The sequence below is a fragment of the Hypomesus nipponensis genome, chromosome 6 (assembly GCF_054491055.1).
Source record: "Hypomesus nipponensis isolate SF chromosome 6, ASM5449105v1, whole genome shotgun sequence".
NCBI lineage: Eukaryota > Metazoa > Chordata > Actinopteri > Osmeriformes > Osmeridae > Hypomesus > Hypomesus nipponensis.
In genome coordinates this window covers 17,940,960-17,956,087 of record NC_140366.1, presented here as the reverse complement: position 1 = coordinate 17,956,087, position 15,128 = coordinate 17,940,960, and the positions used below count along the sequence as shown (strand labels likewise).

The following is a 15,128-nucleotide window of genomic DNA, read 5'->3' as shown; positions in this document are numbered from 1 at the left end:
GTATCGTGAATAAACCAATTTTTTTATTTTATTAATAGATTTTATACAAAGCTTTCTCAGCCACATATTGTTAGTCTTTCATGATTATGTACAAATTCACCCCTACAAACAAGTGGAAAGGAATCCACACTTCATTTAATTCAAGTTCACACACACACACACACACACACATTAGGTAGTGTAACATGGACACAAACTCATCCAAAAGCAAAACACAATCTATAAAAGTGAAAAGGACTTTGGTGGCAAAAGGGTTGGATAGAATTGCAGCGTAAATGACTGGTTCAGGCAGCAGACCTGAGAACTCATCCTATGTCACTGCCTCTCCCATCAATAGAACCCATTCTCAAGCTATACTCGTGTATGTGAACTAGGGAATCCATTGGAATGTACTTGACACAGGCCAGGATGAGTATAAATAAGGCCAAGAGATGTTTCTTGAGTGTACTTGGTTGCCTCCTTGACTAGAGGCATTTCACATCACCCAACATCCATAAACATGGTAAGGGTGAGTGTACTTGGTTGCCTTCTTGACTAGAGGCATTTCCCATCACCTAACATCCATTAACATGGTAAAGGTGAATGTAATTGGTTGCCTCCTTGACTAGAGGTATTTCACATCACCTAACATATCCATTAACATGGTAAAAGGAAGACACCCGTGTTTCCTTGATTAATGTCAGAGTTAGTTGGCCCTGCCACTGAGCACACGAGACACAACACAGGCTCAACAGGAGCCAAATTCTTCAATCCACTTCTCATACTTCTCAAGGTCAGCAGCAGACACAGACTTGGACACTTTCTTCAAGGAAGACTCAAAGTCCTCCATCGTGGTTGGCATGTGCATCTCATCTCGTGAAATGTTCCGGATCTCCTCCGGTGTCAGACCCTCGATCCTCCTCCTCATGGCCATCAGAGAGGCGTCCCTGCAGGTGTGACGAGAGGGTTAGGGTTAACACTCAGGAGAGTGGATAACAACAGACATTATTCATCAACTTCAGAGCTCCGTTTTTAAATCCAGCCTTCATGTGACTCCCCTTCCTCCTGTAGCGGAACACTCGGCCGTGGCGAGGAGACAGACTGAAGGGAACTGACCTGCAGACGTTGGTGATGTCGGCCCCTGAGTAGCCCTCCATCTTCTCTCCTATCTTATCCATGTCCACGTTGTCAGCCAGTTCTAGCTCCTTCAGGTTAATGGCCAGCAGCTCCACTCGGCCCTTGGCTGCACGCACACACACACACACACACACACACACACAGAGCTCCAATGAAGGAACAACATGCTAAATGTCTGTATGGTAGCATTAGTGGGGTGCCAGAGCTCAGAGGGTCTGTGGACCTGAGGGCAGGGGGATGTAGATCCTCTTCTCCAGGCGTCTCCTCAGAGCCTCATCGATGTCCCAGGGGAAGTTAGTAGCCGCCAGGACCATCACCATCTTAGAGGGGTCGTCGTTCTCTGACGCACCGCCCACACCTAAACACAGCAGAGTTCACACCCTCACTTGGCAGTATCATAACACAGCAACAACAACAACAAAAAAAAGCATTAAAAAAAAAACGACAGAACGGTGAGACGGTGATGAACTGTTAATCTGATGTGATGGAAGTGAAAACAAAAAGGACACAAGGCGCTAATTAATTAATTAAAATAAAAGACAAAAATGACCATCCATCTGGACAAGCAGCTCAGCTTTCACTCTCCGACTGGCCTCGTGCTCCTCTGATGTACCCCTGCGGCTACACATGGAGTCGATCTCATCGATGAAAATGGTGGTGGGGGCGTAGAACCGAGCCTGAACCAAACAAACTTATTAGAGAACTAATCCATCCCTCAGGGCTAGGTCAGATGGCTCAGCAGTTTGGCAATCGGGCTATTAATCAGAAGGCTGCCGGTTCAATTCCCAGCCGTGCTAAATGACGCTGTGTCCTTGGGCAAGGCACTTCACCCTACTTGCCTCGGGGAATGTCCCTGTACTTACTGTAAGGCGCTCTGGATAAGAGCGTCTTCTAAATGACTAAATGTAAATTTAATGTGATCCCTCAAGTAATGAGGCGGTTCCGACAAGTCCTTACTTACGGAATACAAGAACTAGCCACAGAAGACTCTTACCATTTCAAATAGTAGGCGGACCAGTTTTTCAGACTCCCCTCTGTACTTGGAAGTGAGTGTGGAAGAGGAGACATTGAAGAATGTGGTTCTGCATTCTGTGGCCACAGCTTTGGCGAGCAGGGTCTTCCCTGTGCCTGGTGGTCCCACCATCAACACACCCTACAAAGTATGTTTGGGTCAAACTTCATGCCCTTCTAGAACAACACACTCATAACAATGAAAGAGGAAGCGGGCTATAAAATTCAGACTAAACACAGGTACCTTCCACGGCCGTCTTATTCCTTTGAAAAACTCTGGCATCCACATTGGAAGTACAACAGCCTCTTTCAGAAGTTTCTTTGCTTCTTCCAAGTCTGCAATATCATCCCTAACACAAAACAATATTTACGATTAGTTTAAACACACACACACACACACACACACAGTATGTTCTTCAGAGAACATTGTTCCGGAAGGTTAAGAATGTCGCAGACCATTTGACACTGGGATTTTGGGATATGATGTCTCTTTCCAGTGCCTCAACCAGGTCTTTGTCATTTCCTGTCCCATCAAACTTCTTCACTTCTTTGTCTGCAACATCAGCTTTGTTCTGCAAAGCAAGTGCACTGGATTATTTGCTTGCCCTCAAGGAGGATTAGTGTAGCTGTAACAAACAGTATTGTAGAGGTTTAGTACCAGCCAGAAACCAGATGGACAACTTGGGTTCAGGCTAAAGGTAAACAGACGTGCAATGGCTGATGTGTGATCAACAGTACAAACAGACGTGGAAAAACAGCTTCCACAGTCAAATCCAGGACTTACCCCTGCAGTAGCAATGACCATAGCACAAACATCTTACTTATATTAAATGTGAATTCAAAACCTAATGTGTTGTAGAATGAGTTTAGCATGAATAAGGAAGGCAGCGACAAAGGCTCGTCCAATGTCATCTCGCTAGCAGAGCACTGACCTTGTTGTCTCCTTTTGGTTTGCCTGGGATCTCTTTCTTCTCCTTGGCCTTCTGTGGTTTGCCCTTGTCCCCGTTGGGCCCACGCGGCGACTGCCTCTGAGCCCGAACACCAACACTCAGGCGGTTGTTGTGCGGTTTTCCGTCTTTGTACGGCATCTGAGGCCTCCGGACTGGGCAAGGAGAGGCTCTTTAACATGAAGAGATGACATGTCAATAGGCCGGAGATATTTTTCCTCATATTTTAAAGTTTGACAGGGATTTATTTGACAAAAACTATTATTTTACTCGCCAAAGAAAGCCAACCCCGGGCACTCTTAACACTAATCTTCCTCATGTGAGGGCATTATTGAGTTACATTTTGAGAACAAACAGCTTATTCTCTTCCCACATGCACTTCGCCCCAACTGCGCACCCACATAAAGTTCACAGAATCTCAGATGTGCACGATCTCCTTCAGTTCAAATAAGAATACACATTTACAGATAATTGACCTTGTGAATCTCCTGGGGAAGAGAACAAACATACAGGATAAACTATACTGTTCATACCTTCTCTCCACTGGCACCGGCCATATATCACCGTCATGACTAACAGCGCTTGGTTTGGATGGAGCCGTGTCTAGTTGAAAACTCTCTAGTGTGCTCATTATTTCTTGAACATGCTTATTTTCTTCATTTATCTCTTGCCATACCTGTTAAAAACAAGATGCAAGAGTCTACTAAATAAATTCAAATTAATTTCCTGAATAGTTGTAGTCACTGAAACCTACGTGACAATCCAAGTTAGTTGATGAATCGCCTACCTGTTGCCATCTCTGTTGAAAGTTTCTGTCGCGAACACTGAACACGTACTTTATCTGTTCCAGTACTCCTTGATAACAAACACTAGCAGAGTTGTAGTTCCCAAGCAAGGCGTACTCACGAGCAAGCTTCACATTCTCACTTATTTCATGCAGACTCATTCTGGTGGAAGAAAAATGTTAATATCAATAGCAAGAACGATCTAGAAAAACGTTTTCCTAAGTGTTATTGTTTTTCTCACATTACTGACAGGTTAATGCGACAACCTTAACAAGACTGCCAGGGTGGAGTGCGGTGGAATTGACAAAGGGTCTATTCGTTTAAACTCATCTGATACCGCAAATGGGTGGAGTCTGAAGTTGAACAATAGTTGTGAAACGTAGATATACATTTTACTTACCTGCTGCACAAAACAAAACCACCAGCTGGCACAATGGGGCAAACGATATACAACGAGCCAGACAATTTACTAAATTAGCTGCTGAGCTAGGGAGTTAATAAATCACTCACTTAACACTGAAGCAACACTAGAATTATATGATTGAACATGAACGTTAGAAACTATATTATTAACTGGTTAACTATATCAATGACACGTCGCCGGCAAACTTGTTTTCAAACGTTTATAGCTGGATAGCCTTAGCTTGCTAGATTTGCTAGTAGAGCTAACATCATTAGCCAACACAAACCCACCTGTTGTACACTTTCAAGTTGATAACTACTTGCATAAACCTTGGAGAAATATGGCTTCGAGATCGGGTAAGCGGTGTCAGCGATGACTATTATAATTATACTTCCTGGACTTTGCAGCTAACTAATGCACTTTGTTAGTTACTTCAGTTTTTTCATACCAAACCCAGAGACGATTACACCCGCCTCATTTTCTAGAACTCAAATGCGATAAACGTCATATCCTGATTTCTCTGTTGAATCCATTATGTATTCCAGAGTGGAGTATAACCTATATCTATCTTTTAACACAAGATGGAAATATATTTTAGTGTCCCGTCACGTCCAAACATTGACTTCAGGTAACTTGGTAGCAAAATAATTTGTTAGAACACAACATTGGGCATATGAAACACAATGAAATGGAATCCATAGGAGTACTTACATTGTGCTTACATTCTTTATTCATCATCACCACCTCCCCGCACCCCACCCCCAGTGTACATTTGCACAAAAATCATCAAATCATGCCAACTTTACATGATTACAATGAAACCAGTGCAGGAATGTCAGTGATCATATCCATTACTACATTCAAATCGTTTCAAAACACAAAAAAAGGGGAAACCACTCAAAATTAGCTGTGAGCAACAACAAAAAATAAATCGTGTGCTATATAAATCCAGTTTTTCCAATACAGTGTCACTCCTTCATGAACATGGCAGCTGAGTCACTGTCAGAAAGATCATTCACAGCATAGCCTAGTGCTTTGGTTGAGACTGAATAGAAGTGAAAGGCAAAGTTGCCATTAAATGTAAATGAGAAGTGTGTAATCACACACGAAAAAGAGCCAGCTGTCTTACACTTGCGTCTCACACCATTGAATACAGTATTAGTGTACTTTCAGGGGGCAAAGGAAAAGACAAAACAACACGGAACGACCATCCTTAACCAGAGCAAATAATAAAGAGGTCCTGCCCTAATGAACTCTAACCAACTGAAGGATCAAGACAAATATTTACATCAAATGTATGCAACACTTTATAAATACATTTTAGGTATAAATTAGAAAAATACACATAACACAAATCCAATCAACTATGTCTAGTGTCATTTAAAATGCCAGTCTGATTATCCCCCCTCCCTCCTACCCCAATATATTTGGTGAAAGTGAGCAAATCAAAGGCACAGCAATGAATAATTCAAGAGTTATTTATACCAGCAAATTCTAGAAGAGAGAAATTACTAGATCCCCATTGCAATATACCTATTAAAATATAAATTAAGACAATTACAGATAAAAGCTTCAACAGAAATAAATCCTATCCTCCAACTAGTCACCAGTGAACAATTTCTTAAATAAATTAAGGCTTAAACAGAGTTTGTAATTCTTCAAAGAGCACCCTGATATGTTCTGCTTTCAAAACTGTATGTCCATGCAGACAGTACATATGACGCTGGCGTACCCTGTACACAAAAATGAATTTACTTCCATACTTTCAGGCATGATGTCCCATTTCAGTTGCCTATCTGGTCTTGAGGCCCTCTATGTCGACGACATCATGTATTTACCCTTGGAGACCGTGACCAAATCTGTAGTGCAGTATACCACAGATGTCGTGTAGTGTCATTCCTAACTGGGGAAATTCATATTTCCTCTGTAAAGTCGCACCTTATGGAATAATCCCCTCAACACAAACCAACATTTACTGTCAGTCACTGTACCTCAAATAGTGTACCTCCAAACCTGCCTTCTGACAAAACAAAAGACCCATTCTGTACCAGCAGGTTTCGGATGTCCTGACAGGGCGGCTACACGTACACCAGATCCCTTCCTGGAGCCCCCCTGGTGCCCTCCTCGTGGCCGCCCTCCTCTGGGCCGCCCTCCTCCTGACCCCCGCCCTCCGCCTCATCCCCATCATAGTTCTCGTACTCGATAGGCTTGGGGCAGCTGTACGGGTGCCCGTTGTCGTCAAAGAATCGTCGGAAGGTGAATTCGTAGAAGGCGTGCTCCGGGTGCTTGCCGTTCCGGAACCACCCGTTGAGCGTGTCGTTATGGTTACCGTCGCTGTCGTTGTCGCTGCTCCACAGCTTGTCTGGGTCCACGGGGTCGAAGTTAGAGGTGTCGGTGCAGTGTGCGATGGTGGGGATGTAGGGCGCCGGCTGCTGACGGAGGTCGTTGGAGAAGTCGACGGCCTTGAAGAAAGGTTGGGCCTTGATCTCGTCCGCTCCGTTCCTACCCAGGCGATCCTCGTGGCCGCGGCACAGTTTAACTATCAGGTCCGAAGCCTCCGGGCTCAGCTTGGATTGAGGGGGGATGTGAAGGGATGTCTGCCAGTTTATCACCTGGACATAAGTGGTAAATATGAGGGTACAGTTAGTAGAATCAGTTGTACAGTGAATACCTGTATGCCATGACATCCCAATTAACAATAATTAACCTTGAGTTGGGTTTCCAGAGGCGTGGTTGCTAGGAAGGGAGGCTGGCCGACTACCATTTCATATAAAATGACACCGACACTCCACCAATCACAGAGCTGGGTGTATCCTGGGGGAACGAGTGTACATGTTAGCGACGTAAAACGAGCACACTTGAGAAGCAATATCAAAACGTTTGTTGATCTAGCGATCCACTGACATCTTTAAATCCCCCTGACTGTACTTTGAACTTGACATCTAACCAGCGTACAAGCACTCCATAGTACAAGGCAAGGCACTACATTTGATCAATACCACCACCACCACCACCACTCCCCTCCCCCGCTCAGAATCGGTTCCCGCGGCGACAGACGCGTACCTGTCCGGAGCAGCACCTCAGGAGCGATGTAGTTGGGCGTGCCCACCAGGGAGTGAGCCAGGCAGCGCTGGTGCTGCCTAGCCTTCCTCCTCTCCAGGGGCTTGAGCCTGTCTCCGCAGCGACAGTTGGGCGAGTCTTCCCACTCCTTACTGAAGTCCATGCTGTCCTGTCTAACATGATCCCCTGGGAGACGGGTCATTACACAGGTTAGATCAAACTCCTCTGAAGGGGAAACTGTTCAGTTTAGGAGCGATTCTGACACGCCCCTGGACTGGAAATAGCTAAATAACCCGAGAAGAATTGAGTTATGAACACACCATCCTGTTCAAGGTCCCTACTTACCACTCTGGTAGTACTTGGAGTCGTGCGTCCAGCGGAAGCCAGTGCAGAGGCCAAAGTCAGTGAGCTTGATGTGGCCGTCCCGGTCTATGAGGATATTGTCGGGCTTGATGTCTCTGTGGATAAAGCCCATCTTGTGGACACTCTCCACAGCGCAGGTGAGCTCAGCGATGTAAAACTGAGCCAGCTCCTCTCGGAAGATGCCCAGCCTGATGAGAAGGCTCATCATGTCTCCTCCGGGAATGAAGTCCATCACAAAGTACAGGTTGTCCTTGTCCTGGAAGGAGTAGTAGAGGCGCACCACCCACTCGTTGTCCGCCTCCGCCAGGATGTCCCTCTCGGCCTTCACGTGAGCCACCTGGTTCCTCAGCAGGACGTCCTTCTTGCGGAGCGTCTTCATGGCGTAAAGAGCCCCCGTGTCCTCCTTCCGGGCCAGACACACCTCCCCGAAGGCTCCGATGCCAAGGGGCTTGATCCTCTTGAACATGGACTTGTCTATTTTGGCCCGTTTCAGCCGGATGTAGTTCGACTCCTTCTGGCACAGCATCATACGCATCTGCTCCTGGGCATCTCCTGACAGACCCACCTGGTAGGGGCACGAGGAGAACCAAAAACGATCACATACCGACACAGTGCTTCACAGAGAACAGTTAAGACAACCTAAACCAAACCAAAACAAGACGCATGATGACTAGCGGGCAATGCATTCCACTTAGTCAGAAAGCCCACATAAATTACCAATTGAGAACGAGTTACCAGAAGAAGAAATCAATACGTTAAGAGCAACATGCACACAAATACATTTAATGGACAGAGGCTTCAAGTAATACCCCTTAAAGTGCTTGGGAGTAGAAAGGCATGCGTTTTCCTAAAGGTCCATGCCATCAGACTTGGGCTTCATGTTGTCAAGTAAAAACAACCTATCTTTATAGAGAAGCTTACTTGTGTCACTTATCAGGTCGCGGCATAGAAGACACTTTTACCTTTTACATCAGCTGTTAGTGACAGCAAGGAGGGAAACGGAAAGATAGAAGAGAAAAAGAGAAGGTAGAGGTCAGGAAGTAGACAGGCTACAAGACACGACACACTAAAGCTGACAGAAGAGAAACGGAAAAAAGAACAGATGGAACGTGAAACTCAAAGGAGCTAACTAAAAGAAAACATTGGGATAACGTTTTGTAAAATTAACATCCAAAGATGTAGTCATCAAAAACAGCTCAGCTTTTTTTCCCCACCCAATGTAGGCTAAACATATCTTGGAAACATGGATGGATTTAGAAACATCAACATGTCCTAAACTCATAGGCCCACCCACTTGTAAAGACTCTGCAAAGTTTTGGTGCAAACTCACCCTCTGCATCTCACTCTCCAGCTGCTTCTTCCTACGTATCCTCTGCTGGTGGTTCTTCAAGATGTTCTCCACATGCTGCTCCATGAAGAACTTGAAGGCCTGGGGAGAATACAGAGGAACGTTGGGCTCTCGGCGTTCCTCGTCTTTCTTGTTCCGGCGCACGGGCACCGGAGATGTCGTGATCTGTTTCTTCTCCCTCTCGGCGGAACCCGCGGAACCCTCCGGAACGTCGGTCTTGTCGCCGCTGCTGCCGCCCTCGTCTTCCTCCGCCTCCTCTCTGCCGGAGCTCTGCTTGGCCCCGCCCTCGTAGGCAGGGCAGGCTGCACCAGGCTGCTGGAGGAGGTGTTTGGGGTAGGGGGGTGGAGGGCCCTGGTAGCTGGGGACCTCTGGTAAGGCTGCCGGTGCTGGTGGCTCCTGGTAGGTGCTGGTAGGGGGGAGGCTGGGGCTGTTGCATCCGGGGAGGGTAAGTGGGAGCCACCGCTGTGTGCAGCTCGGGCTTCTGCACACGCATGCTCTTGACGGGTTGCAGGATGGGGGCCTGGGTGATGGCGGTGACGGTGGTAGCAGAGGGCTGGGAGCCTGCTGGGTGAGTCTGACGGTGGCTGTTGAAGGAGTTGGAGCGGACTGGTGCGTTGCTCTGCCAGGATGGAGATATGTCCTGGTTGCTGCTGCCGCCTGGGGAGGACTGGGGCTGGGGTGCCGCCTGAGACCAGGACTGAAGAGGACCCATGTTGTACATGTCCAGGTTATGACTATTCCGATTGGACACCATCATGGACTGAGGGAGGTTGCCACCATTGACGTAGCTTGGGGAGGAAGCAGGACCTCCAGCCTGCATCTGCTGAGCTGTGGGACTTTGTCGGTTGCTCTGGTTGACTGGGTATGGGGGCGGAGGCTGCCTGCTGTTCCCACTCATGGTCACGTTCTGATGCCCCATGTAGTCGGGTTGACTGGAGCCATTCTGAGGCCAGCTCGGGGGGAAGTTGAACTTGCTCCCCCCAGAGTTCTGCATGATGATGGGCTGTCGGCCCATGGGCACAGGACTGATCCCTCTCTGGTTCTGGGGGGCTGGGGCTGAGTAGCCATCCGCCCAGGCTCCTTGGGGGACCGGAGAGATCCGGGGGACCAGGTAGTCCACGTTGCCAGAGAAGCGCTTGTTTGAAGGATTGCTGTCCCAGGAGGGTGGGGGAGGAGTTGCACCCCTATTCGGGGGAGGCGTGACACTGCGAACCTGAGGCGGGAGGGGAGGGTTGACCCGCTGGTTGTTTCCAGGGTGGCCCTGAGGGAAGGCTGGGGGCAGACGTCCGGAAACGTCACTCTGGGGTCCAGGGCTATCTGAACGGTACATGATCCCTTCCACCATCATGGGCCCGTGTCTTTGGGTAACCAGTGATTCCTTTGAATCCTTCCAACTCTGTCTCCTCAACACAGGCTGCTGAATGTGAGATGCACCTGCAGTGGGAAGACATGGGAGAAAGACTGTGTTTGAGATCAAACACACTGCTACACAGGTATTAAACCATAAATAAATAGACTGTGTTTTGGTACTGGACTGGAGCAGATTCCCTTCTCCTACATACAATCTGTTTCGCAGTGTCTCGTTTCCTTCGTGAGAATACATTGGCTTTTCAGCAACAAAAGCCATAACTCTTAAATCCTGCCACAATAGAAAGTGTCCAGGAAGCCAGGGAGAAGAGGATGAAAGCTAACAGTTGGTCCCAGGGGACAGATGCCTACCAGGGCCTTTCATGCCTGCAGTGACTGGGCGTGTGGCTGTGGACACCATCTGCTCCCTCACTGGGTCCTGGTAGCTCATCTTACTGATGTACTCGATGGCTGCCTCAGTGCTGCGGTTGTTGGTCTGTTTCAGAGCACGGATCACCAATTCCTGGAAATAAATGTTTGAAAATAAATGAAAACATGATCAAATCATGTTATTATTATCAACGTGATGAAAACAAAAAATAACCATGTTTACACAAACATGTTAGTTACACGTGTATGAATATAAAAGTTATTTCATGTGATTCAGCAAATGGAACACACACATAGTCACTTTTTTTCTTCTACCTATAAAACAATGGCATAGCTACTTTTAAATCAAAGGATCATTTGCTTAACTCCCTACACATGACTGACTCTCAAAAAATGTTCAGCATGAGACAGTCGGACTCGTTAAAGCTGGTAATTCCACTCTGCATAGTTTTCATTTTTCAAATGCTTACCCACACACAAAAAACCGCATGGGACAGAAAAGGTTCAAATTTCCGACTCCTTCAGAATAAACAGAAAGTATAATAATATATTGGGAGCTCAAGTACCGACAGAACGAAACGGCTAACCGTTAACATCGTTCCTTACCTCTTCAAACCCAGCAGACAGCAGCTCCAACAGCATCTGTCTGTTCACCTCGGCTGTTTTACCAGTGGAACTGGGCTCATTGGCAAAGGGCATGAGAGACTTCCGTATCTCCTGCAAGGCCTTGTGATACGGGTTTCTAGGGTTACTACTGCGCCCCTGCTGCCTCGGGTCTTCAGACAGTACCTTTCCAGCACCCATATCCACCTTAGGGGCGTCAGATGGTCTGGATAAGTTACGGAGACTCTCGCGGATTTCCTGCAGCATCTGGTGGCTGTTGCCAGTGTAGTTGCTGGCAGGGAAGGTCTTGGGTCTCATTTGTCTGTATCCTTCGGGTTTCTCCCCTCTCTTCATGTAAGAGCATGTATGTTGACAGCCACAGCAGTGAATGGGATGACACGCAGTACTTTCGCACTGCGAGGGTATCGGGTGCCGAGTTTAGTTTCCAGATTTCAATGAATTCCGATCTGCATGCTGTTGACTAACATCTAGGCACCTGCTTAAGACAAGACACACACGGTCAGGGGTGTAAATGAACATTGTATGAATTAATCTGCCTTCACAATTCTACATTAGCAAATTACACATTAAAGGAATGGCGCTTGATTCATTTCTGAATGAAGCACTTCGTTATATCATCGCTTACTACAGAGCTAGCAAGCTACCCAACGTAGAGCTAGCAAGTCTGAACGAGCGGATTTTTTGTACCTATAGCAAGTGGTTGTGAATTATTAAATGAACTCAGCAAGGTTCGCAGAAGGGTAATGCTACAAAGCTCGACGTTTAGTTAACTTAAGGACAGTCCTGCTGTTGTTAGTAGCCTAGCTGCTAATAGCTCCACGGCCTGTACTGTAGCAAAGCAGCTTTAGCACTCGCTAAGCTAGCTAGCTAGCAAACAACAGGTTAGCTGTTCCAGGCGATCAATTTACCCGCGGTTGCGTGGTACTTACAATCAAATTAAAATCCAGATGTAAAATTATAAAATGAAGCTCGATAAACTTATTGTTAGTTATTTTATGTATGAGTGTAAAAGTCAATTAACAGCTAATGTCTAACCTTTCGCGAGATATTCCTCAATGTCTGACTGTCAAGTAGCCCGGATGTGTGTGGCTTGTTTTTCCTCTTCCCATCATCCTTTGCGTTAGAAGCATTAAAACCTGCCTGGTCTCCTGCACATCCTCTGGTACAAGCTTGATTAGCTCCATAGCTATTCTGGTAAATCACATTTAAATGTACGAATGCTAATTCATGGTCACTTCTTGTTATGGATCTGTAAACAACTCAATTGGATGCATATAAACATGGTTCAACACGTAGTCAAAGCTTTAAAACGTTTTCACACATGCCTTTTATTTCAAAACAAGAGTTACAAAATTATGTGATTTCCCCCACCCGAGTCCTCTGCATATGAAGCAAACAATCAACACCCAAACAGAGTGGCATCTCAGTATTCACTTTATATAGGATGATGATTTTTCTTTCAAAAAACAGAGACTATATCAAGAAATAACAGATAATTCCTGTCGTAGGGACAACATCACATAAACAGTCAGGATACGCATTGCAACTACACACAGCACATTCTTTCTACAACACCAAAGACCCCTTGCTTTTAAACTGGGACTTGTCTGTTGACATACACAGCCTCTCCATCAGTTCCACAGACCAGGCACTGCCCCAATATGTCCAGACTGTTCACAGAAAGAGTCTGGGTGGGAAGCATGTTTGTGGTCTCTAGGCGGCCTTTACTAGAGTCTCCAGTGAGCCAGGCGCTGACGAGAGACTGGTTCTCTCCAACCAGGGCACCAGCACTTCGGGAAATCATACTCGTGTTCCGTCCACCTGGTACACAATAGGTAATAAATAATTTATGAATACAATATGTAACGTAAGACTATTTAGTTTATTATAACTGGTGTCTCACTGATGTGACCCAAACCCAACTTAAAAATCGGACCAAATCCTCCTTTTGTATTAGTAAACACGACAAGACCCCGGCTGTGTGATCACTACATGTAGTGTGTGTACTTGCTTTGTAACAACGACGTAGTGTCCGAGTTTGTGGATGTTTCCCAGTGCCACAGCGAACCATCCTCGGAACACGAGAAGAGATGATCTGGGTTGGAAGGATGAAAATGGACTTCCCACACTGCGAAAACACAGAACACGCTTTAAAACCATATCAAAAGACTGCTCTCGTAGCGAGAACTGAATACTTGAATACTTCTACTTTATTATTCACTGTATTAGCCCTTACTTTCAGCAGAGTGTGCATCCATGAGAGAAAAGGGCATGTTGCCTTGTCTCACATCCCAGATGCAAAGCATTCCATCCTGCCCTCCAGTGGCCACAATATGTTGTTGGTTCGGGTGTCTGTCCACACAATGCAACGGGACTCTATCGCCAGTTCTAAAATGCGAAAGAAAGGCAGACGGTTACTTCTCACGGCAGTTGTGGAACTTAAAACACATTTTTGATTTTGAATGTTAAAATCTTACAGAGAAAGAATCTGTGACGGTTCATCGACTTGCTGCCTGAGGTCCCAAATCTTGAGCTGACCAATAGAGTTCACGGTAAGGATTTCAGTTGTCCTCAGAAACGTCACAGCGTGAATGGTACTGCTATCAGCATTTTCTGATATGAAAAAAGAGTTAGGATTTTGTATGTAACTGTGAGTTATAGATCAGCAACCTTGTCTATATGTATCAAAAGAGGCATCTAGTTCCCTTACATACCTATGGTGTGTATCACCTCCTCCTGGTCAGCTCTGAAGATGATTATTCTGCCATCTTCACCAACGGTAACAATCTCAGGACTGTTACAAACAACCCCAGTGCATGGGGCATTGTCACATGGATAATGATGAGCTCTTCCCCATTGGTGAGACACAGATAGTGTCTGTAATGAAGACGAGTAACACAAAAACAGTTTAACAATTTTAAGGGATAATTCACGGTACAATGTGACTTTTAAGTGGCTGTTAGGGGTCCTGCATTTGTTGGTCAAATTCATACCTGGTTCGTATGATGACGGTATATGGTCACTGCACCTGACGACGATGCTGTAACTATTTTGTCTTGATCCAGAAACTTAACGAACACAGAACATCCATGTAACCACATCGTATATTTACTGGCCATGTACTGAATTAAGTAGAATAACATAACTTTACTTACTTGAAGATCTAGTACATCTCCATCATGCTTTAGTTCACTTATCAACTGTGGGTCTCCCTCAAATTCATCTTCCATACCACTGACACCATTCTCTCCGATGGACCAAATGGAAACTTTGTTGTCCTAAGTGAATAATACAAATAACTCGTGATCGTATATTGTATTACTTACACAACTTTAATTAACAAATACGACAATATAACTAAACTCAATCCTGATGATGATTCGTAACTGACTCTTGACAGCTAGATAGCTATAGCTTAGCTAGTAGTTAGCTAGCAAGCCTACCTCGTTGTCCCAAGAGCCAGTGGCAAAGATTTCCGGTTGTTGTAACGAAGAAGACGAGACCGGTCTCCATCTCGTTTTACTGATTTTCTGTGACACGTATTTTGCATTTGTGCCCTCCATGTTCTAAGGTATCTTTAAAGAAAATCCCACTCAATGTACAACACAGTTTCATATGGGCATTTTCCTGAGTCCCGCCAGCCCAGGTATGGTGGCCGAATGAAGTCAATTCCAATAACGAAACGAGAACAAACCGTTTGCAAATCTCTGACGAGAGTCTAATCAGCTTTAGCT

At 45.8% G+C, this 15,128-nt stretch overlaps 3 protein-coding genes across 3 annotated transcripts; all 3 read right to left on the bottom strand.

The window, feature by feature from the left end:
* Window positions 1-3: 3 nt before the first annotated feature.
* Window positions 4-4,745, bottom strand: katna1 (katanin p60 (ATPase containing) subunit A 1). Its single transcript, XM_084699724.1, has 11 exons — window positions 4,553-4,745; window positions 3,862-4,021; window positions 3,608-3,750; window positions 3,060-3,246; window positions 2,584-2,699; window positions 2,372-2,477; window positions 2,111-2,269; window positions 1,667-1,793; window positions 1,340-1,474; window positions 1,102-1,222; window positions 4-932 (listed from the first exon to the last, which is right to left on the bottom strand). Exons 1-11 carry the CDS (start codon window positions 4,585-4,587, stop codon window positions 728-730), a joined length of 1,494 nt encoding a protein of 497 aa, XP_084555850.1. The 5' UTR covers window positions 4,588-4,745; the 3' UTR covers window positions 4-727.
* A 217-nt stretch (window positions 4,746-4,962) lies between these two features.
* On the bottom strand, window positions 4,963-12,448 carry lats1 (large tumor suppressor kinase 1). Its single transcript, XM_084700375.1, is given in 9 exon segments — window positions 4,963-6,874; window positions 6,970-7,076; window positions 7,326-7,508; window positions 7,668-8,250; window positions 9,016-9,442; window positions 9,444-10,467; window positions 10,753-10,903; window positions 11,377-11,869; window positions 12,324-12,448. Coding segments are annotated over 8 exon segments (3,360 nt in total). The 5' UTR covers window positions 11,728-11,869; window positions 12,324-12,448; the 3' UTR covers window positions 4,963-6,340.
* A 249-nt stretch (window positions 12,449-12,697) lies between these two features.
* nup43 (nucleoporin 43) lies at window positions 12,698-15,100 on the bottom strand. Its single transcript, XM_084699823.1, has 8 exons — window positions 14,838-15,100; window positions 14,550-14,672; window positions 14,388-14,462; window positions 14,109-14,271; window positions 13,872-14,007; window positions 13,631-13,782; window positions 13,406-13,522; window positions 12,698-13,215 (listed from the first exon to the last, which is right to left on the bottom strand). Exons 1-8 carry the CDS (start codon window positions 14,955-14,957, stop codon window positions 12,986-12,988), a joined length of 1,116 nt encoding a protein of 371 aa, XP_084555949.1. The 5' UTR covers window positions 14,958-15,100; the 3' UTR covers window positions 12,698-12,985.
* Between the last annotated feature and the right edge of the window lie 28 nt (window positions 15,101-15,128).

Excerpts from the sequence above, each read along its gene's own strand:
- katna1 (XM_084699724.1), bottom strand. The coding sequence starts at position 4,587 with ATGCAAGTAGTTATCAACTTGAAAGTGTACAACAG. Across the intron at positions 2,700-3,059 it reads AACCAAAAGGAGACAACAAG|AACAAAGCTGATGTTGCAGA; the intron begins GTCAGTGCTCTG and ends CTTGCTTTGCAG. Across the intron at positions 2,270-2,371 it reads GAATAAGACGGCCGTGGAAG|GGTGTGTTGATGGTGGGACC; the intron begins GTACCTGTGTTT and ends CATACTTTGTAG.
- nup43 (XM_084699823.1), bottom strand. The coding sequence starts at position 14,957 with ATGGAGGGCACAAATGCAAAATACGTGTCACAGAAAATCAGTAAAACG. Across the intron at positions 14,673-14,837 it reads CTGGCTCTTGGGACAACGAG|GACAACAAAGTTTCCATTTG; the intron begins GTAGGCTTGCTA and ends TTATTCACTTAG. Across the intron at positions 14,272-14,387 it reads ACCGTCATCATACGAACCAG|ACACTATCTGTGTCTCACCA; the intron begins GTATGAATTTGA and ends TCTTCATTACAG.